The 23,888-nt window shown below is 41.6% G+C and overlaps 1 protein-coding gene across 4 annotated transcripts in view; it reads right to left on the bottom strand.

The window, feature by feature from the left end:
- LOC134531185 (coiled-coil and C2 domain-containing protein 2A) overlaps positions 1-23,888 on the bottom strand; it is a 210,444-nt gene that overhangs the window by 85,478 nt on the left and 101,078 nt on the right. For all 4 annotated transcript variants that reach the window (XM_063366819.1, XM_063366822.1, XM_063366821.1 and 1 more), the window contains exons 13-15: positions 16,712-16,954; positions 13,166-13,405; positions 7,598-7,736 (exon numbers count right to left, since the gene is read on the bottom strand). In XM_063366819.1, the coding sequence (XP_063222889.1) occupies positions 7,598-7,736; positions 13,166-13,405; positions 16,712-16,954 (622 nt within the window). The remainder of the gene's footprint in view (positions 1-7,597; positions 7,737-13,165; positions 13,406-16,711; positions 16,955-23,888) is intronic.

Raw genomic sequence — 23,888 nt, 5'->3', positions numbered from 1 at the left:
GATACAAAAGTGGAAAGATACAATCGAGGGGGAAGGTAGGGATGACTGGGTAAGCAAAATGGAGGGGACGAAATGCAAGAATGACGGAACCAAAAAGGGAGAAGAGAAATCATGGGCTGAGGTAGCCAGAGAGGACACAAGCAGGCTAAAGGAAGATAAGTCAAATAAAGGGGATGGGAATGAGGGGACTATGGAAGGTAGGGGAATCGGAAGCGTAAAGGTGGCATTATTCGGGGATTCGATGCTCAGATATGTAAACATACCGGGGGCGTATAAGGCAGGGAGGAGTGGTGAGAGGTTGGAGGATGTAAGAGATAGAGTTAAGGCTAGCCAGCTTGACGGAATAAGGAAGGTGATTGTGCATGTGGGCACAAACAACCTTGTTAGAGGGGGAGGACCAGGAAAGTTTGAGGAGGACATGAAGGGAATGCTTTGTGAGTTAAAAAGGAAAGTGAGGGGAGACATCCTGGTGAGTGGAGTGCTGCCTAGGAGGGGTGTGCCTATCCACAAGCTCAGGGCTGCGGAAGCCATCATGCTGAAGCAGTGTCAGGAGTGTGGAGCAAACTACATCAGCGCAAGGAGTCGACTTCAGATGAGACACATGGCAAGGGATCAAATCCATCTGAATAGGGAAGGCGTGGGAATCCTGACGCAGGTGATGATAGACGGTTTAAGAGCGGGTAACATGGGGCAGGGAAACGGGGTAGGGGGGAGGTCAAAGGTAGGGTGCAGCTAGTAGGAAGGAACAAAGTGAGAAAGGTGGGGGGGGGAGGGGGGAGGCAGGGGAAATAATCAAGAAGGGATGGAGAGAGGGAGGGAAAGACAAAAGCAGGATGGGGAGGGGAAGGTGCATATAGAAACAGGAGAAGAGGGTAGGAAAAAAAGGGAGAGAGTAAATATAATGGTTGTTAACTGCAGGAGTATCCTAAACAAAGTGGACAAGTTCTGGACAGTGGTTGAGCTCTATGGGGCAGATATAGTGGTGGCAGTAGAGACATGGCTGGATGAGGATGTTGCAGACAACGAAATAAGGAGAGGGAGTTACATAGTTTTCAGAAGGGATAGAAACAGGAGAGGGGGTGGGATAATGGTTCTTGTTCGGGGGGAGTTAGATGCAGAAGTAAAGTGGATGGGAGAAAAGGAAGAAATACTTCACTTGGAGATCTCAGGGAAGAAGAGGAAAATGCAGCTGTTTGCGGTGTACAGGCCGCCGGGTGATGGGGGTACAGAGGTGGAGGCGGTACTCGAAAGGCTTGATATGCTGAAGGAGGACAGCATGGTAGTTGTAGCAGGTGACCTCAACCTTCCAGGGGTCAAATGGCAGTGTGGTAAGGAACTGGTGGGGCCACTGGGACAACGGAGGGCAACTAAACTGGTGAACATGGGGTTACAACAGGTGGTGGTAGAGGAAACTAGGATGGGTGGGGGAGCTGGCGGTTCAATATTGGATGTAGTGCTGGTAAGACCCGAGGAGCTAGCCACTCACTCTAAAGTGGTGGATGGGATAAGCGATCACAATATTCCCGTTGTGGAGATTTGCCTGGACAAGAAGGTCATGAAAGGCAGCAGCAGGCAAATATGGTTGTATGGGAGGGCAGTACAGACAAGGGTGGAGGAGTTTCTGGAAGAGAGATTCGACCAATGGAGCATAGGCATCGATGTGCAGGAACTGTGGAAGGATTTCAAAAAGGTGGTGGGAGATGCTCAAGAGCAATACGTACCTAAAAAGAGGATTAATGTGGGAGGGGATCCACCTTATTATGGAAGGGAAATTCGGAAACTCAAGAGGAAGGGTAGACTGTTATATGCGCTGGGGAAAAAGGAAGGAAAGAAGACTGTAACAGAGGAGCTGAAAGAAATAGGAAAGCAACTGAATAGAGAGATAAAGAAGGCGAAGGAGGCCTATCTGGGGACCTGATGGTACAGGGGACAAAAGGCAACTGGCAAAAGCTATACGGGTTTGTTAGAAGCACGAAGGGCACAGGGACAGGGGTACCAATTTTGAGGAATCAGGAAGGTGAAATTGCAGCGGGATCCAAGGAAAAGGCAAACTTGTTGGCCATGCAGTACATGTCAGTGTTCGAGAAGGGAAAACAGTGGGAAAGGAAACATGCTGAGCATAGTACAGGGCGACACGAGAAACGGCTTGAGATCAGGAAGGAAGAAATTGAGAAAGTAGTGAAAAGGTTAGACAGCAGGAAAGCCATAGGTAAGGATGGCATTGGGAATGGGATGATAAAGCTGGGGGGGCAAGCCATGGTGAAGTACCTGGAGCTGCTATTCAGTAGATCGATGCAGGAGGGCAAGTTGCCGCAAGAATGGAAGGAGGCGGTGGTGGTACCGATATACAAGAAGGGGGGTAGCAAAGAGGACCCAGCCAGCTATAGACCTGTTAGTACCACATCGGCGGTGGGCAAGGTGATGGAGAGGTTAGTGCACAGGCATGTGGTAGGGGAGCTGGATGGTAGAAAGTGGATTGACAGGAGACAGCATGGTTTTCGAAGGGGATATTCGTGTGAGACTCAGCTGGCTGGACTGTTGGAGGAGCTGGTGGAGGGGGTAGATAATGGTCTACAGATTGATGCCTGCTTCATTGATTTTGAAAAAGCATTCGATAAAGTTCCTCACGAAAAAATGATGAAAAAAGTGGAGGGAGCTATAAGTGACAGGAGGGTGGTGGGTTGGATTGGTGACTTCATAAGTAACCGGACACAGAGGGTACGTGTGGAGGAGGAGTTATCGGAGGAAGGAAGGGTTACATCAGGGGTGCCGCAGGGCAGTGTGCTTGGCCCACTTCTCTTTACCATAATGATGAATGATATAGGAGAGAAGATACAAGGGCATATTAGGCTTTTTGCAGACGACTGCGTGGTTTACATGGATGCGGAGAGAAATGGGTTACAGGAGGATCTGGAAAGGCTGGAAGAATGGGTGGAAAATAATGGTATGAAAATAAATGTGGGAAAGACGAAAGTGGTCAGGTTTACCAGGAAGAGGAAGATTGTCAGGAGGGAATATCGCTGGAGGGGAGACGTGATAAGTGAGGCCGACAGCTATAAATATCTAGGGGTGGTGCTGCAGGGTAACCTGGGGTGAGGGGAGCATGTAGACAAGGTAGTGAAGAAGAGCAGACAGGCCCTGGGCATGCTGGGACGAGTGCTCAGGGGGGGAAGCAGCAGCATACGTGACAAGGCCTATAAAACTATGGTCCGCCCCATGCTGGAGTATGCCGCAGCAGTGTGAGACCCATACACGGCAGTTCTTGAGAGGGAGCTGGAGGGGGTGCAGAGGAGAGCAGCTAGATGGGTGAAGGGCAAGTGGAGGAGAACGGACAGAGAAGGGAAGGGGGAGTGCAGTACCACAGAGATGATGATAGGAATGAGATGGGAGAGCTTAAAGGATAGAAGACAGAAGGAGAGATTGGTCAAGATGTACCAGGTGCTGAGTGGAGTGGGAGGATGGGGAGAGCTGGGGGGCAAAGTCAAAATGGGAATGCCTAGAAGTAGGAAGGAAAATACTAGGAAGTTTTTCAAAGAGAGGAGGAGAACAGAAAGGGGAAAAAATGTGATGGTCGTGAGGACAGTAGGGGAATGGAATAGGCTGTGTGTGGCGGCTGGGAGTGTGGACCAGTTCAGAAGGAGAGTGAGGGTGAAGTAGGGAGAATGCTTGCCACCGGGTACTTTGTACCCAATTGCAGCTATTAATTAAATTAATTTTTTTTTTGAACCTACATTTTTTTTCCGCGGTATTCAATAGCCAGAGTCGTCCGTCACAAAAGAGCAGCCATTATTGTTTATTTATAGATATTGTCAAAGACGTTTTATTTGCGGTCGCGGTCACATAAATGTTATTAATCACCTCTGCTGCATTAGTGCGTGCGAATAACCTCGGCATCACAAGTTGCACCTGTCCACCGGACAGTTGCCTTTTTTATTTTGCCTGCCCGGACGAGATTTTGCCTGTCCCGGGCAGGCGGACAGGCGCTAAAATCGAGCCCTGGTTGCAGCCATCCTTTATTATGTACTATTAGTAAAAAGAATGGCATTTTATACAGATTAGTCAGTAATTTTAACAGAATAAATAGTATTTTTCAAATAGTAGAAAAAGAATTTAGTGTCAGTTTCTTAAGAGAATATTTTAATCTACTGTAGTTATTAATTTCATTTTTTTCTTCTTAATAGCAATGATTTGTCCAATAGTTGATTAATTATCTTAGTTTTTATACTTATATAATAGCTGTTGTAACTTATTGCATTATGTCAATTGTTATTCATTAATTTACCTTTTTTTCTTGAAATATTTCTTTTAGATATTACTTCCTATTACATGTCTTTTATGTGTCTTTTTTCTTCTTCATTTACTGTGTATTTGTCTAGTATATTAGTATTTGTTTTAGTATTGTCTGTATCTTAGTATGTATTTGTTTGTACCTATGTATGGTTTCTACCACCTTGGCCCTCTGCTGTTGGTAGACACGTAACAATTTAAATGAATAAAAATAATAAACCATTTGACTGGTGGAGCAATCACAATTCAGAAACTTTGACCTGTGAGTTGTGTTTTTTTTTTTTTTTTAGATAAATCTTGTGACGTAAATTTGAAGTATTTGGCAAAAATTTATTTTTCATCTAAATTCACCAACATAAACTTTGTTAGACCTTTGTGCATAATGATGAAATATTTCCTACAAAAGTCCCACGACACTTACCCAACGCTAGAACCTACACCCAGATGTAATTTCGCCTATGTTAGAAATTCGCCTCACTTTTCTCCGCACCTCGAGTCACAAACCCGACCAGAAACAGTGGCCGACTTCGTGACAGGCAACCGGAACCCAGCTGCCTCCCGCAGCAACCCAGTTCCAAGAGCCCAGCTTAGGTCAGCAACGCCAGGCATGCCCCCTTCCTAGTGTTTCAGTGCCGTCTGGCACATATCGGCACCCGGCACAAGAGATTTACCACAAGTTAACACCCCTCCCCCCCTCCCCCCTTCCCAACATCCATTCCAGGAACTTCCGCCCAGATCAACTAACTCCCGGTCTCTTGAACAGACCACTGGCCGGCAAACAGACAGCTTGCGTCATCTCCGAGAGGCAAAGCGAACTAACTTACCTTTAGTTAGGCGTTGGAGCGAGACCTCTGCCGGCCGCTAAGTTCCATTCCACCCCGACAGAGCTCGCCCCACTGGTCTCCATATGGACCAAGCTTTCGCTAGTTCCCCCTTGCGGGACTCTGGCGTACCAACACCAAGTCAGTTCCACTTGTCCCCGACAGAGCGCTCTTCCATGCACCACTGAGGCCCCTATAAGTTAGGCAATTAGCCCTCTTCGAATTTTTTTTCTTGTTGGGCGGGGCAAGTACTCCGCGGGCTTATTACAGCCAATCAGAGGCCATTTTTCCCATTCCCTAAGACTTCGGGCCTCTCTCCCCAAATTTAACCACATGTCACCTGGGAGATAGGTAGATTCGTCCTTCTGCAGTCACTGCGATCACATCTCGCGCTGGAGCTCATCGCCCGCGACTTTAACATTTTCGGCCGCAACTCAATTAAGAGATGTAATCACTTAAGTTCTGGAGTTTTCCCTAATTTTTTTATTCATATAGTTGGCTAGTCGCTTTAGTTCAGCCGAGTAGCTAGTTATTACGATGTCTCGAAACAGTTCACCGCGACCACACGTGCCGCCTCTCCTGGGGGAGTGACACACTTCACTACAACACTAGACTGGTTAATTGGAAAATTCAACGTCCTTTTGGCTACATTTGCCTCCCCATTTAATCGTTTGCCCTAACTTTTCTATTTATTTGGATTATTGACCACTTTTTGGTTCCAGTGGGGTGTAACAGCCAGTTCAAGAGTTTTTCAAGTCCCAATTCAAGAATTAGTTCAAGACTTTTCAAAATTTAATCTAAAAAATTCACGACTGTCGCTTGGAAATTGAAGAATGCCATAATCTCGTAGTTATCCTCAGCCAGTGAACAGTCCTGTGTGGAATATTGTGAATATATACTCCAGCACCGATCAGAACAGCTAATGCCTTAAACAATTAAATTTATTAATGTTAAATTTATTTTTGTGAAAATAGGACTGTTAAAACATTTGTTAAAAGTATCAGATAGTTTTAATTGATATTTACTAATGCCCCGGGCCCGGGCCCTCCTTATAATTAATTCAGTCAGGGGTAATTTTGTAAATTCAATGAATATCCAAAGATAATATAACAAATCTTAATTAACAATAAAACAGGTAGAAGATAAACAAACCAGATTTTGTTTTTCCATTTCGAATACGATCCACCTTTCTAGTTCCTATTGTGAGAATTAATTCAATTTTAAATGTTTCTCCCTTATGTCCTCTGATGATACAGTTGTTACTGTGTAGCGCATATAAGGCTGCTTCCTGAACTTTGATAAATTAATTTATATACAGTTTTTCTTTAACTACACAAGGGCAGTAACAATCTCTAACCAGATGTTTTAACACTAATGTTCCAAATGCAGACAGGACAGCGACACGTGCCACGTTCGGAGTTGTCTGGCAGCCTTGCCAGGCAACTGGCATCATGCGTCGTGTCACGTGGTGTTCACTGACGTAAGGCATGCCATGCGTGCCTGGCTGGATTACAAGGGTTGTCACTACCCCATCCCTCTGCTCCCCATGCATCGTTCTGCCTAAGTGACATTATCTATTGCTGAGCGTCCTTGGGAATTCCGCGGGCTATCGTGCGAATTGGCAAGGAAATAGCGATGCCCTTCTCGACTGTTCGGGCGGTGGGTCAGCCCGGGTAACCGCAACTTGTCACAGATGCTCTTGTCTTTTTGAGAAGGACGCCTGAGTACTTAAGCCGCGACGCCGGCCTCCGCTGGAGTTTTGAGCGAGTCCTGCAACAGTTCCGAGAGGATTCCGAGCGAAGGAGAGTGCGACATCAGTGAAGAGGGTGAGAGACCCCCTCTGAGAGTGGCGCAACGCAGAGTTCGACTGAATCGTGAGAGTGGCGAGTGGCGACTGAGTGGCATGAGACTGTGTGTGTGGAAGGGGCGAACCACTGTTGAGCCTAGCTCCAGTGAGGAGTGTGAAATGCGAAACTTGACAGACAGTGAGTGACTTGAGAATAAACATTTTTAAGTGCCAATGATTTGTGATCAAAATTGTTTAAGTACAATCATTTATTATTAATGTAAATATTAGTAATCAATAAAACTGTAATAAAACTTAATTGAGCTATCCCTTACGAACCCAGTTCTCCCCATATTATAAATTGTAACAGTATAAATCATTGTGGTTACACCAAAACTGCTATACAACTTTCTATACGACAGTGCGTATAAGAAGTCCATCTGCACAGCATCTACTTTTTTGAGAAGAGTATGGCAGTAGGTTTATCTGTCAAATGGAGATTCTTGTTTCTGTGTTCATTATATACAGACTTCAAACACAAAAAGATCTGCAAAATGTGCACAAGCTCTGCCATGACTAATGTCATAAATTATAAAAACAAAGTACTCATTTACTGGGAGCACAAATTACAACTTTTTTTACTAACTGTAGTTTGTGAATTGGGTACATAGTGTTATTAGAGAGAGCTTACTTAATACTGTACCTTGATAATATTGAAGAAAGAAGCATTGCTTGGGTCATTTGGATCCAAGTGGGACTTCTCTACCCACTGCCTCAGCTTGGTCACTGCGACAGGACCATCTGTGTGAAGCAGAGCCATTATGTCTGCACTGCCATTGTCCCTGAAGGAAAAAAACTCATTATTATACATTTTTATGTAACGATGTTTAACAAATATTATATTATTTGTTAATAATCTGAAAATAAAAAAGTTATTTTCAGTAACAAAAAATTTCAATTAAACATTCATTGCCAAGATCACAAGGTTTTTAAGAATAAGAAATAAAAGTCTCCTTGTTGAAGTCAAGGATCTGACTTAAAAAACCTCAGTGATGTGTTAATTTTATTGTTGACAGTGTTTCAGACACTTGTATGGTGTGAATTATGTTTCCCTCCCATCTTCATTCTACCCTGATCCATGCCAACCAATCTCACCTCATGCATTCATCAGACAGAAAAAGGTTTGTCTTGGTACAATAGTACCAGCTCCACTAAGCAACTGACTCCTGTGTGATCTTGCCTCATGAAGGAAACATACATAGATTACCTACTTTTCAATGGTTATCACACGGAATGTGTAAATGTCACTAAAGCAAGTCACAGTGTGGTCACAAGCACTGTAAAGCAGGGTTGGAAAAAAAACCTGGGTTTTATTCAATTAATTTTTGGATTTTTTTTTACGTGTTGACAAGTAGTGTTTTACACATACATATCATGCTTTGTGGTTGTACCATAATTTTTATTAGAAAAGTTACGTAATTTGAGAATAATTTTTAACATGATAATTTCAAAGTTTTTAACTGAACTTCAAATACAAATATGTTTTTTAATATTTTTATAGTCAATTATTTGTTCATCAAGAAACTTAAAAGAATATATACTCACACAATGTCCTACTTTGAAATCAATACTTAACTATACCTAGACTTCTACCCCAATTCTTTGTTTCATGCATCTGTGGTTGCAAGTTTCTCTCCTCGGAAGTGGTGGATGCTTGCTGAGAAAAAAAACCTGTACTGTAAAAAACCATCTCCTAACATGTGCAAATTATTTTCAGATTTTCTTAGCTGCCCAGCAAGTTCTGCATCAATCGAAAGAGTATTTTTAACTTTCGGTCATGTTTGGTCAAAACTGAGAAACAAGCTAGGAGTTGACAAAGCTCACAAACTAGTTAACGTGTACCGATATTTTAATGGGCAGCCTTTGGATTGGTGATTGATGGAATTGTTCAAAATGTGTTAAGGACTTGTAAAAATTGTGTTAATGACTATTGACTAATAAATATGTGACTTGACAATGAAACATTGGAAAGTGTTTGCATATTTTAGTAGTTTTAGTTTCGAGGTCATAATAAAACATGTGAAGCCAATAACAATGGAACATTGCATTATTATTGTTATTTCAGAGGTAAATGAAAAACACATTAAAAACAGGAAGATTTTTTTTGAACTAAGTTCCTCCATTCCACAGATTCTTTATTTACATAAACAGGCTAATTGGTGGAATTGGTAACTATGCATAGCTTCCATAGGCAATAAAAAGCTTCAAGTGTTTGTGTACAAATAGTACTTCAATTAGGTATAAAATGTTATCGTACTTTTATTTTGAAATTAACATAAAACCCACTTCAATAAAACCCGCCCGAGTTTTTTCAAGTAGGTTTTATCGAAAAACCCCAACCCAAAACCCGCGGGCTGGGCCCACCGCTGCCAACCCTGCTGTAAAGTGAGCAGAAGATTAGGAGTGAGTGGAGAAAACTTGTAGTGTCACAGGGCCGGTCACTGGGGCACCACAGGTCATACACACCTCAAGTTGTTATGGTGTCAAGTAGTAATATTAATTTACTTAGACTTTTACATTCTATGTAAAATCATTGAACACAGTACTACATAATTACAAATAAACTTAAGAAAATTAATCCCATTAATAAAACTACTGATGCAAATAAATAGTTTTCTGAAGTCCATAAGCAACCTTTTAAGAGCATATTGAATGAAGCAAATCTCACAGGCCACTTCAGAAATGATTTTGACAATCAGTTTTACTATCACACCCTTTTGGAGTAGGCAGTGTAAGCAAGATATCTGAACGAGTCACTACTGAAATATCATCTTCTTGTGGAAAAATAAACTTCACTTGTTTTTTTTTTAACACCTAATAAAGTTTTACTTCATATTTTTCCCCATCGTTTCATTTATCGAGAACTGGCAAAATTGTTTACCTTTGCATTTTACACATCTTATACTTAAACTTTACTATAACATAACTACATATATTCTATGAGTTCTCTGTCATTTAGCAGAAATGAATATTGAGCTGAAATAAAATCAGACAGATATTCACTCTCGTTGCTTGGAGAGACATTTCCCTTACTGTCAGATTTCGAATATTCACTCTCAGCGATAAACAGACTTCTTTGCAGTCAAAACTCTGCTGCTACCAAGCTCTCTGCGGTTCCCAGTGTCTATTCCATATTCTGCCTTTGGATAGCCTCTGATTTCAGCAGAACTTTTGGAAATCTTTGGTGTTGTATTAGCTGCCTCTTCATTTGGCAAAACCTAGGTAGCATGGATGAGTCTGTGAACACCACAGAAACCACTTAATGGACCCGCTAAGTTGTTAGCTTCCTCTGTTGTCAAATTTTAGGTAGGGGCCGTTCCGTAACTGAGCTTGGGAGGAAGTCATCATCGCTGAATGCTTGTGGGTCATAAGGGAAAATATCAGCCTTCTTAAAAGCATTGATGATGTTACTTGGTGTCAATGCACGTGGCAAGCATGTTCCACAGAATTCACCTACTTCATAAATTGATAAAGTTTTCCCTGGTAGGCTTAACCTCCAAAAATCAATAGCAGAGTTATAAAACTTTTTGAAAGGGCAATACAGACGAACATTGAGTGGCTATATTCGGTGCAATGAATATAGAGGAAATGTCAAATGTGAACAACATTTACTTTGGCTAACTCAAAGATCTCTAAATTTATATGACCTTCATGGTTGTCATTGTTCAAAAGGGATGGGTTATTCTTTGAGCTGTAAGAAAATTGTATGGAAAGCTTCATTGTTTTTACAATAAGTTCACCATTCATCCAACCCGATGGACTGGTTAAACCTAAGAAGTTTGGTGGAGCACCAATTAGCATTATATCACAGAAATTTACCCAAGGAAAAATCAAAACAGGTGGTAAATAGTTGCCATCATAACGGATAACGTAACATGTTGTCACTATAATTCCCTTTTCCAGGCTTTTGACTTATCACACAGCTTTGCAACCTTTCTCAGCAATTATCTTCCCACTATTTTGAACTGTCATGGGTTGTCTCTAAATTAAAATAAATATTCTTGACGGATTTCCAAGTCGCAAAATATAAAAAATTGTTGTACGTTTTCGTATGTTTATTATTGGTACCCAAAATCATTCATTCTACCTAATTAAATTCAGAGATATAATTATTAACTTCTAAAACATACTTACCACTTTTTCACCCCTTCGGGGTTGAAACTCGCAAAGTATAAAAATTATGGTGGATAGTTTTTGAATGTTAATTATTGGTACCTATTATATTTTTTATTAAGCTTGATTAGTTTCGGAAATATAATTAATTATCGTTCAACCATATTTACCCTTGCTTTCAGCCCCTTAGATGGTATTCTGTATTTTGAAATAGTCTAGTTTCTAAGTTAGCCAAAGAGCTTACCATTAAAAAAAAACTTCATCAAAATCCATCCAGTGGTTTTCGATTGATGCTCGAACAGATAAACAGACAAAAATTTTAAAAACTATATTTTTGAGTTCTCAATAATGTAAATAGCCTTTGTAAATGGCTATATTTGTCATTTCATACAATTTACAGACTTTTTGCTTCAAACATAAAATATATTGCAGATGCTTCCTGCCACAAGGTTCGGCGAGGGGAGAGAGATATGACGTCACAAGCAGCTGAGAATAACACAGCCACGTGACTAGCTGTGGAGCATCCCCTTCCCCCCAAATGAGTTTTTATGTTTAGCAACACTGTTCATTACTTCTGTCCCCCCCCCCCTCCTTCAGGGGGCTCTGTTTAACAAGGCTGATCATTACCCCGCTTCCCCGCACCATCCAGCTCTCCCTACACGCGTTAATGAGCAGAGCGAAGTACGTACGTCGTTGCTGCAGTGATTCTGCATCCATGAAAGCAGTTGCTATTACACGTTTCAGTGATGCCCACAGCCATAAGTCGCGCAAACAGATTCTACTGGGACTCCACTCTTCATGTGGCCCCACAGGATATAACTCAGCGAATGTGTAGGCCACTCAACTGGGCTACCACTGCCAATCCACCGTCACCCCAATCGTTCGTAGAGGTGACCGTCGACAGCATGTGCACGTTCAGTGGTGCACCGTCGTGTCTAAACCACGTGGCATGCTGGATGGTCAATGCTACATATTCCAAAAGCTCAAGCAATACACCTGCGGAAGGAAAATTTAAAGCATGCTACTCATGAAGGGGGCTGGCACATGGTTGTTCTAAAACCCTGTTCACATATCGATGGTGTATATTACTGAAATCTATTAAAGTTCTTAGAATGGGTGTATATAGAGTGATGGTAATAGCAGGGGGGAGGAGGGAAATGCTGCACCTCCTTTTGAAGTGGAAAAAAATAAATACAGCCAGGAGCAAGTCCTGTAGTTGGGGAAAATTTGTAACTTGTCATAAAACAATTGGTTAAAATTTTTTAAAAAATAAATTATGTTTTTCCCTTTGATGTTATTTATTATTGTACGGCCCATGGACCCTCCTTCTCTATGAAAGAAACTGAATCCGTGTCGGTTCCCAAAAATATTCCCCTTTCTGTTTAAAGCTGGATACATCCTAGGTTATTAGCATGCAGTTTTCCTGTGCCCACACATGGATGTTGTGGGAACTGACACACCGCCCCTTGTGAATTGGGCCTCGTCCGTGAAGAGAACATGATGTCACAACAATGAACAGTGAAGGAAACACACACGGAACTGGAGCAATGGCCTGGACCTTGTGGGGATGATGCGAGTGTTGGTGCTGCTCAGTGAGCCTCAGTGAGGGCATGCATGGTCGTTTCAGCACTCCTCGATGCACCCTCCTGGCACCTTGCTGCACCAGTCAGCCCTCCTGGCAGTGCTGGAGCAGCTGTTCAACTCTCGCAACAGTATCCAGCAGTGGAGAAAATTCCCCTGATTCATCTACCGCGCAGCCCTAGGTACCACTACACTTCACTTCGCCGTAGAGTAGCAAAATATTGGCAAGCTCAACAAGGGTGCAGTCAGCTGTGTTCAACATCATGGGACTGACAGCACAGAGCAGGCAGTGAATGCGGTGCAGGACGAATTGCAGAGGCAAGACAACAGGTGATCATCATCAAATGACATGTCTTCCCCCACGTGAGACATTTCCACAAATGGTGGTTCAGCTTGTTGCAGGAAAATGTGTGTAATCGGAACATAGATATCTCCTGCAATATATGCAAAATATATATAGGTAAATAAATGTAGAGTGCTAATAATTTGGGCAGGGTAACCGTCCCTCAACACTAACCTGGTGTGCGTGAGATACTTGTCGGGCACTGCGAGGATGTTGCCCTCGCTGCTGTCGACGCCCCAGCCCGCTCTGCACGACACGTACCCGGACGTGTGGAGGCACTCGCGTCCCAGGCTGCTGCCTCCAGGGAACGGGCTGAAGTACAAGCCGCTGCCGACCCCAGAGTGGCTCGGCACCACCACCTGGGTGCTGCTGAACTCCAGCCGCATGGCCTTGCAGTTCTGCAGCGTCGTCGAGCTGCAGGCACGCGCGTGTGAGAGCAGGCGAGGTCCCACATGTATGTCACAAGAAGTCACCTCCCACAGTTCCAGTGCTTCATTCTGCCGAGTGGCACAATGCTGTGAACCTATTTTTTTTATCATTCAGAGAAAGATTAATTCATCCTAAATTGTAATGTCTGATAAAGTAATATCATTACTGAATAAATATTTATGCATTAAATGCTATGTAAAGATCTGTAAATTTTCATCAAAGCATCCATTCATTATTAAGACTTTTGACGAACATGTTTTAAACCATCCAACAGCAGTACATTTCAAAGCCAGTGCAGGGCAACCAAGCTGTGTATCATGTAAAATGAAAACTGTTACTCCTAACCAAAGACACTGCTATTTTTTCTCTCTCTCCCTCAACCGGTTGGCTCTTCTGAGGGGGATAAAGCACTATTAAAAAAGAGAAATTGTTGAACTACAAACATTTTGGTCATCTTACTTAGATTTGTTTGACTTAAGCTGCAACTGCTAGTTATAGGCAATAATTGTAGTGTTTACGTTTTAGATGTAGCTACACTAACACCCCATTGTTATGAATCCTCATTGTTCCCAGCAATAAGGTCATAGACATAGTATATGGGGAAGGGGCGTAATGAACATATAGGACTGACTGACCCAACCACAACCACTATAAATGAAAATATGCTTTTTTTTCTCACCAAGTCCTCAGTGTTCAGTCGTCTCTGGAACGAAATTCATAACTTATCAAAATTAAATTTAAATTTATTTTAATAGCAGACATCTTCCGAAAAAGAATGATACCCAAGAAAAGCATATTAGACCACCAATTGTCACCAAAACAGGCATGAACATGATGCAATGCATGATGAAACTATCTATATCTTTTACTGAGCACAAGTCTATTTGACACTGATTTCATAAGGAAAACAAACAGACATGTGAAATGTTATGAAGAGTGAAGTGTGTGCCATGCTTGAATAAAGCCAGCGGCAGTCAGAGCCCTAGGGAGGGCGGTCAGGAGGTCGCTGTGGATACCTGCTCCAACATGTCATAGCATGTCAGAATAACAGAGTCATTGTGCCTTAAGTTTATAAGCAGATATTTCCTACCAGATCCATACAAGTTCCTTTCCACCGTTTTAAACAAAACTAATGAACAGCCGGCCAGTGTTGTGACAGGTTTTAAAAATGCATACGAATAAATCATTTAGATATCAGTTTGCTGAAAATTCTTATATGTTATTAGGACTCTAGCAACGAGGCTGGCCAGCCAGCCTATGTGCGTGTCAGCGGTTGGGTCATGATGCAAATAGTGACCTTCCCTTCAATACCGCAACACGCCTCATCTGATTAGCAGCGGTGCCTCACTCCCCCCTTCCCCTTCCCTAAGCATTTTGCCATTGAGTGTAGAGATTCTTTGCATCTCTCAAGGGTTCGGCACGTTCCCAGAGCCCCGTCTACGTGAAGTGGTGTAACTAGAATGCCATTGTTCTTGGACCTTCGAGAGTTAACTCTGGGATTCTGATGATCAGGGCCTGATTAACCCTTAGGCTAATTAAGCTGCAGCCTAAGGCACGAGGTTCGGGGGAGGGGGGGTGCGCTGAAATCGTGTCTTCGCATGCACTATTAATCTAGCATCATTGCAGCCAATACAAGTCATGCGGCCAAACACAACATGGATTTGGTTTTCTACTTGGTAGCCTGCAGTCACATGTCATGATTTGGTCGTATAATGCGTGAGGTGCTTTGCCTTTACGTACGGTCAGCTAAAAAAATGGTTTGCCACCCTAAGGTTGAATGTCGTGCAGATTAAAGGACGTTAGTTTCGCTTGCAGATCGATCTGAAAACATTTATAGGTAGTATGAACCATGTTAAAATTTTCACACTAGTAAACAAAGTCAAAACTAATATACTACTTTTTAGGCAGATCGTAACACACACACCTGGTGGGGGCACATCCTCATAATTAGCCTAGGGCGGTCAGAACTCTTGATCAGTCACTGCTGATGATGCGACACTTTGAGGGCTATGAGACCTTTCAATGTCGGGACTTGGCAGGTATTTAAGACGGAGCCCGGCCTGCAGCAAAGTGTGTGTGTTGGCGACACTGGCGTGTGTGTGCGCCAGGCTGGTGACGACACTGGCAGATCCTTGGAATCCTGTGAGAGCAGTGAAGTGAAGAGGGCGAAATACCCCTTGGTGAGCAAAAGTGGACGACGAGCGACAGGCTTTGTGAGCGAAGATTTGTGCATCGAGGACAGAAACATCTGGGACTGTGTTGTGTGTGTGACAGACGAGTGAGCAGTGCGAGGCAGTGTTGGGACAGAGGTGCGCGGCAAGAGACGAGCAGTAGGGAGACCCAGTGTCCAGTGGAGAGAGTAAATTGTAAATGTCATGAAAAAGAGATTACTTAATTTGTAGGCAGATATTTTAAGGTCATGATTTAATTAATATTGTTAATATTCGGTAAGAAATAAAACAGTATTTAATTAACACGGCATCCTTTTTGAACCCGCTTCCCTATTTGTAACAATTTTATATTTACAGCAAGACAGTTATATTTGCACAGTATTAAATATGTTTACATAGGTAAACAAAAATACCTTTAAAATAAAACAATTTCTGTAATTTTTGACATATATTTGATTTGAACTAGTTTCAGAAATGTATTTAAAAATAAATTAAAATAAAATTATAGTTTTTAATGTTAGCCAAACAGTCAGGGGAGACATTAATTGGCTGATGCTACAATCATGATGCATAACAAATAAGAAACACATACATAAATATAGATTTTAAAAAACTTCACATATTAAGACATACATACATACATTCATTTAAAAAATTTTTTTTTAAAATTTAGTTTCAAATATTTATTACAAATTTAAAAAGAAAGTACAATAATTTTGGTTTTATATTCATAAATATATAATTAAAATTTATGTGATTTGTCAAATCTTTAATAAAAAAAATTTACTTTTATAATTTGAAAAAAAAAAAAATAAATAAAAAAAAATTCTATAGGTAATTGTTAAAATTTTTGGTCCATCAATAAGCTATGTCATATTAATTATTCAGTAGAAAAAGTTTGCATATCTGACAAAAAACGATGCGGTCTAAATTTCAATTGAGGTTAATTTGAACACGTATATATTTGTTACATAACATATTTATAAACAAATAATGCATAATATATCACATTTTTAACTCTAATACTGCTAAGAGTTTTTGGAAGTTTGAAGATTTTTAAAAACTATGTACTGAAAAGTGTTAAAAATGTTATAATTATTCATTGCTTCATGAAACAAACCTGGAAGGAAAGGGCACGTATACTTCTGCAATCAAATGTCTTTTAAAAGTGCTCTCCTCTTCGTGCAGCTCGATCTTCAGGCATTCTGGTAGCTGGATGATGCAGATAGGGAACACCTCCCCGAAAGTCACGGCAAACGTGTCGTTCAGTGGGTGGCGGCTGGACTCACACACCACACTGTCGTTGAAGAAGATCTTGACGTACAGCTTCCGATGCCTCACGGCGGCTCTTCTGGCTCTTTCACTGCACAGAACACACCCATGTGTGTATACACTTGCTGCACTGTAACACAACATGGGGTGGTGTTGACCAAACATACAATTAGGCCTGTGCAAATTCTGGGTTTAAGATGCGAAGCGAATATCAAATTGAATGTAAAATATTTGTGTAGTCAAATCAAATTGCAAATATTGTTCTCAGCAAAACTGTATTACACTAATTTTATGAAGTACAGGATTGAAGTAAAAAATAAGTAATAGTTATAATGTTTGAACTGATTACATGGTTAACCATTTGGGCCCAATTTATAACATCATTCAATAATAATTATAAAAACAATGCATAATATTAATATTGAGCATTCATAAAAGTAAGAGTGCAACAATTATTTTTTTTAGTGACCAACTTTATTGAATTACATACAACACTATATACGCACATACGCACGTACGCACACACGCACGCACCAAATCACCTAGTCTGTAGGGATTGGGAGAACGTTTTCTGTTATATTTCTGTCTACTTGCCTCATGGGCTAAGTGCAGGTTTCAACGAGCTCTACTCCAGACTTCCTTAATGTTCCTGGGGTCGTCTGGTAGTAACTCTTTCAAATACCATTGATTAGAGAGTGGGGTGTTGGGCTGGTAGGTAAACATGAGTTCAAACTGTGTTGTTTTGTGACCTTCATGACTGGCCGAATTGAAAGCCATCTGTAACCACACGAGGTTAGAATCCCACTTATCCTGCGAGTTCGCATGAAATGCTATGAGAGCAGATCGGAGGTTTCTGTTCAAACGCTCCGCATGCGAAGGCTGGGGATAGTATGATGTAGTTGTTACATGCTGTATTCCGTGTAAAAAACACATGCTTTTGAAAAGAGTCGATTTAAAGTTTGTGGCATTATCGGAAACAATGATGGAAGGAACTCCAGAAATTTTTAAAATGTTGTTTTGTAGGGCTCGAATGGTAATTTCGGCAGTGGCTCTCCTGACTGGAATTAACCACACAAATTTTGAAAAGGCGTCTACACATACCAAAAGCATTGTATTTCCGTCCTTTGATCTTGGGAAGGGTCCCACAAAATCTATGAAAAGCTTTTGCATGGGCCTTTCGGCCACGTCAGAACTTAAATAGCCGAACTGGGTCTGCTGCGCAGGTTTACTCAATGCTCATAATTTGCACAGTTTTATCCTTTGTGTAATAGCCTTGTGCATCCCATCCCAGATAAAATTCCTGTGAATGTTTTCAATAGTTTTGAAAATTCCTAAATGTGCGCCTAAAGGTGACGATAGGTAATACTAAAAACCCATGTCCCTGAGATTTTGAGGTAGGGCTATTCTGAAACTTTTTCCTTGTTGGGTCCTTCGGTAAAGTATGCCTTTTGAAAGTTTGTAATATTTTGGAGGTGAGCCTGATTTTATTTGGTTAATTATGTCTGACAATTGTGGATCAGAATTTTGATGCACGGCAGGCAATGGGATTTTTTCCTGAATATCGGAGTTGGAAGGGTTCTCGAACATTCAAGAAAGAGTGTCTGCCACAATGTTTTGTGAACCACGAATATGTTGGATGTTGAATTTGAGGGAAGCAATTTTTACAAACCAGCGACCTAATTTACCTAATTGCTTCGGATGGACTAAAAGCCTAGCAAGGGCCTGGTTGTCTGTTTCTAGTAGAAATTCTTTATGATCTAGATATGGCCGAAACTTATCTATGCCGAAAACTACAGCAAGGCACTCAAGTTCGTATACCGAGAAGGCTTTTCTCTCCTGGTGTGTTAGGGTGCGGGAGGCAAAAGCTATAGGTTGCCTGCAACCATCGAACTCTTGGGATAACACTGCACCGATGGCCACGGTGGATGCATCGATTTGCAGAATAAAAGGCTTACTGAAATCAGCCATTTGGAGCACTGGAGGGCTAGCTATTTCCTGTTTTAGGAAATCAAAGGCTTTGTCCTGTTCTGGACCCCAATTGAAAATTGAATTTTTCTTACATAGAGCATTCAGTGGTGCTGCATGCTCAGCAAAATTAGGTATGAATTTAGCGTAGAAATTTGCCATGCCGATAAATCTGGAAATGCCTTTAGCATCTTAAGGGGGTTGGAAATCCTTTATCGCTTGTGTGCGACTTGAGTCTATGGTTACTCCTCTACTTGAAATCAGGTGTCCGAGGAAAGAGATTTTCTGCACTGCAAATTTTACCTTCTTTGTATTGACCATTAGGCCAGCTTTACGTAGTTGCTCAAGAACTTCTTGTAAATGAGCAATATGCTCTTCAAAAGTTTCTGAATAAACAACGTCATCAAGATAATTAAAAGCGAATTTGAATTTCAGGTCACCGAAAATTTGGTCTAGAAGGTGTGTTAACACTTGCCTGTGGCTTGAACGAAAGGTACTTCTTTGTATTGGTAGAGATTCCACGGAACGCAGAAACCTGTGACGTGTTTTGACTCTGGAGTTAGTGGTATTTGATGATAGGCCGAGTTTAGGTCAAACACACTGAAAAATTTGGCTTTACTGAACCAGTGCCATGCCGTATTTAGATCTGGTAATGGTGTCATTTCTACTTCAATTTGACGGTTGACACTGCAAAAATCGACCACCATGCGGTGACCTTGACCTTGATCTTTGGGTACCAAAAATTCCGGGGAGGCGAAACTGGAGGTGGAAGGTTCGATGACATCTTTGTCTAACAAATTCTGTATGTGATCCCGCATTATCTGCATTTTAGGTCCTAATAATTGATAAGGATGACACCTAACTGGGGTTTTGTCCAAAAGCTTAAATTCACAATGTGTGAGATGGGTGCGTCCTAATTTTTCACTCAAAACGTCGGGAAAGTTCCTGCATAACTTTTCTATTTATTGTCTATGTTCGGAGTTAAGGTGGGTTAGCGAAATGTTGTTTTCACCTTTAGCATCTGTGTGAATGGCATTTACATTGCTCTTACATTTTGCGTCAGGTGACTCAAAAGAAACAAAAACTTGGTTGTTAAATTTAAAGTGAAATTTTTGTGCTTTCAAATCAATTATCATGCCTGTTTTAACAATGAAATCTGAACCAAAAATTAAATCTGTGGCTAAATCATCTGCTACTAAGAATGGGAAAGTCCAAGAAAACAAGTCGATTTTTACTTTAACAAGGACAATGCGATTTACTTTCAAAGGCTGTTCAGCAGCTGTAAAACACTGTATTTCTATTGGCTCCACCTTTTGAGTCAAACAGTCCTGTTGTAATTTCCTGAACAGCTGGCCTGACACAAATGATCGCACAGATCCAGTATCAATTAGACCTGGGACTTCCTGTTTTCCAATTGTTGTGTTTGCATAGGGTAGAGGTGGGTCGAAAAGTATCAACCTGATATTTTGTAACTGATACACGCCTGTATCATGGTTGGCAAACGAGTACACTTGAAAAGTATCAAGAACTTTAGTATCAGTTTTTGAATTCGCCTGGAACAACACCACGGCCAATGTGCGCATGCGCAGAACCCGATCGCAGATGACGGTCACTTGGGCGGAGCTTGTGAAAGGGGAGGGAGCGGCACGACGAATAAGGGATAAAGAAGGGAAATAATGTAGGGGAGGAAGCACAGGGGAAGGCGTTGAAGGAGAGGCGCAGAGCGAAATAGCTACGAGTCGTTTTGTTTATTGTCCCACATCAAAGTATGCTCAGTGCGCAGTGCGTGCACCGTCTCGTTCAATAATAAAACTAATGAAATTTTAATATTAAAAAGTACATTAATACAAGATATAATATTTATATTTGTGCACCTAACAGCTACGAAAATGCAAATAAATTCTCAGTTAACACTAACAGATGTAATCAACATATGGACTTTCTTTTTTCGAAAACAATTAGTAACTAGTGTTTTCATACATTAAACATTAAAAGATTAAGATTTTATCAAAAATTAAAAAAAAACAAAAAAAAACAGATAGGTACATTAGTAAGCATACTATATCAATAGACATTTGAGTTAGGTACATCAGGCAGATAGCAGTGCCAATATTGATAAAAAAACAAACACTTTGCAAGTTCAGTCACTATTTAACAAATAGTATTGCATTATAACTCAGTTTTTGTTTACACAAATTACACTTAGCAAACTCATTATTTTCCGTGAAAAAATTCCACACAAATGAAGTCTTTTTTTTGCACTTATCCATTCCTTATTTCACTATAAAGATACTAACTACAAAGCATGACAGCCCGCAACAATGTACATGGTAATCCACGGCCAGGACGAACTGCAGTGAATGTTGAACTGATTGATACTGGCTGTATCAGGCAGGCATGAGAGTAACAGAGGTAGAGAATTACCGGGCGTGATAAATAATGTATCAGAGACACCGATACCTTTTTACGCTGGTGATGACGGCACGGAGGATGTGTAACCTGTAACGAGAATGCTGATACCTCGTTGCTTCCTGGGACAGCTACTGCTCTATCTGATACAAAAGTATCAGATACTTGTAACTAGTACATTACTGTATCAGTATCATGTTGGTACTGATACCGAAAATTGCTGTAACAACCCACCTCTAGCATAGGGTAACACTGTGGGTAGATTGACGAAAATGTAATGACATGTTCGTTTGTCAGTCGTGCGAGGACAGTTACATTTATTACCCCTGGGCGTAACAGTGTTGCTATGATCAGTTTGTTTTCTTTTGTTAATTTTGACTTTCTTGGTTTTTTTGTGTTTTTGCTTTCTTTGTTTATTTTTCCACCTATTTGGGGAAGCTGTGTTTTGTTGTTGGAATTTGAGGTTGGATTTTCTTTTTGAGTCTGTGTGAAAACAAAAATTTCTTACTGTTGTTTGGACTGCTGGCTTAGGAAGAATTCTTCCTAGCCAGCGATTTACACAGTTTTTGAGTGTTGAAAATTTTGATAATTTGGCCGATAGTTTTTTGCATGACACTGTTCGATGTAGTGCCCAGACTTTTTACAGTATCTAAAAACCGGTATGCTCTCAACTTTGTACTGGGGCTTATTTGTGCCTTTGTTGGAATTGTTTATTGGAAAATTGCTGTTTATTTTCTGTTGCTGTCCGTGCGTTGTTGTGGGCGTAGGAATTAGCTTCTCGGTTTCGCTGGTGGTCAGCGTATTCTACGTTTGTGTTGGAAATACACAGGCGGTCAAGCTCAGCAAAGTTTTGCGGTCGAGACTGGAAAACTGCCCGCGATTTTTCCTGCAGATTAATTCCATCAAGGATGTTTGATACTATCTCTTTCTCAGACACTCGCAACTGAAGAATTTGTGCAGCTAGTTTGATGTCTGCTATGAAATTTAGTAAGGCTTCACTTCTTTGTTGTAGCCTGTTGTACCATTCCAGCCTTATGTTGCTCATCAAACAGGCTGGAATAAAAAATTTAGTACGTCTTCGACTCTTCGTGAAATTGGTCAAATGAATGATTTTGCTCAATGGCGAGCGTAACTCGCTCGCTCAAGGGTGGTTGTGTGAAGGGGAAAATGATTTCCAGCAGTTCCCTGTCTGGAATATTAGCCTTTTGTTTGACCCTAAATAAATGCTTGAGGAACTCGATTAGGCTCCTGGGCTCCAATCCTGTGGTTTCCTTGAAATTGGCTAAGAGCCTCTCCACGGGATGTGGAATCTTAGCATAGAAATTGCCTCCAGCTGCTTGATTGGAGGTAGAAAATACAGGTACTGGGTTCGGTGCTAGGGTAGAGGATGGAGGTGGGGCTGGTTGAGGTTGAGGTTGAGGTTGAGGTTGATATACCTGCGGGGCCAATGGCAGGTATGTGGTGGCGGGGCTGATGTAAGGAAGTTGCGACTCTACTCTGCCACCGGGTGGCACAGATGCTGCATGTGGCAGCGTAGCTGCCAGGGCGGAAGGAAAGGCTTTAAGTGGCGAAGCTGACCTGCCAATGGCCGAGGAGGTGGGGGGGGGGGGCTTCCGGGGAGGTCTGAAGGGATGAAAAGGCGGACCTGAATTCACGATAGGGGTTGAACATGGTGGGTGTGGTGGGGGGGAGGTACATGGGTTGGGGTTGATGGAATGGGTGAGCGGTGAATGATTGGGTGGGATGGGTGTAAGTGACGTTGGTACTCAGGTGAGTACCCGTCGCCATGACTGTCGCAGATGGAAAATGAAATTGGGTGAATGTCGAGGTAATGACAGGTAATGCCTGGCGGCGTGATGTCACGGGGGGTGATGGAGGGGAGGGTAAAGGAGGTGGTGGGGAGCTGATGCTACTTCCAGGTTCCATTTGTGTTGGAGGTGGCTGTACTTGAGTGTCAATTACTCCTCCTGCCGCTGCCTCTACGAGTTCAAGTAATGCTTGATCTAATGCGGCTAGTTTGCTCCGCAATTGGAAGGTTAGACCCGGGATCTGTTGCCTACATTTGTCGATCTCCTTTTGGTAGATCCCATTTAATTTGTTTGTGGCTACTATCTTGAGGTTAGTAAACCTCGTGGCGATATGATTCAAACGAGTTAGCGCGTGTAGGATGTGGCTCGTATTTGTTTCATCTGCTACTGAATTAGTATAGCTGTAGAGATCTTGAAATTTGTTACAAACACAATTAAATTCATTTAATGGGTCCACGTGCGCGAGATTAGCTATTTGTGGCTGAATCTCTTCTGCACACGCCGCTCGGAGTCGCTTCCGAAGCGTGGTCACGTTGCCGAGATCTGATAAGCCTCGGAACTGTAGTTCATACATAAGCTCATCACGGAGGAGACACTCCGGCGTGAGCATTGTGTTCATTTTGTCGTTGGACCTTGGTCCAATCTTACAAAAATTAAAAGAACACTAAATTTTGACGTTGGTTGGTCTAAAAAAATACCAACAAAGAACTTAAAACTATTGTTTAAAAGGTACCTTAAACTCTATACATAAGACACTCTTAACTTAACTTAGTTTAATAATACCATCTTTATTCCCGCAGGTCGGGAAGTATGTGCCCAAAATAACGAAAAATCTTTGTTTAG

Source organism: Bacillus rossius, chromosome 3 (genome assembly GCF_032445375.1).
Source record: "Bacillus rossius redtenbacheri isolate Brsri chromosome 3, Brsri_v3, whole genome shotgun sequence".
Classification (NCBI taxonomy): Eukaryota; Metazoa; Arthropoda; class Insecta; order Phasmatodea; family Bacillidae; genus Bacillus; species Bacillus rossius.
Note: the sequence above shows the minus strand (reverse complement) of the source record. Positions and strands in the feature narration are given on the sequence as shown.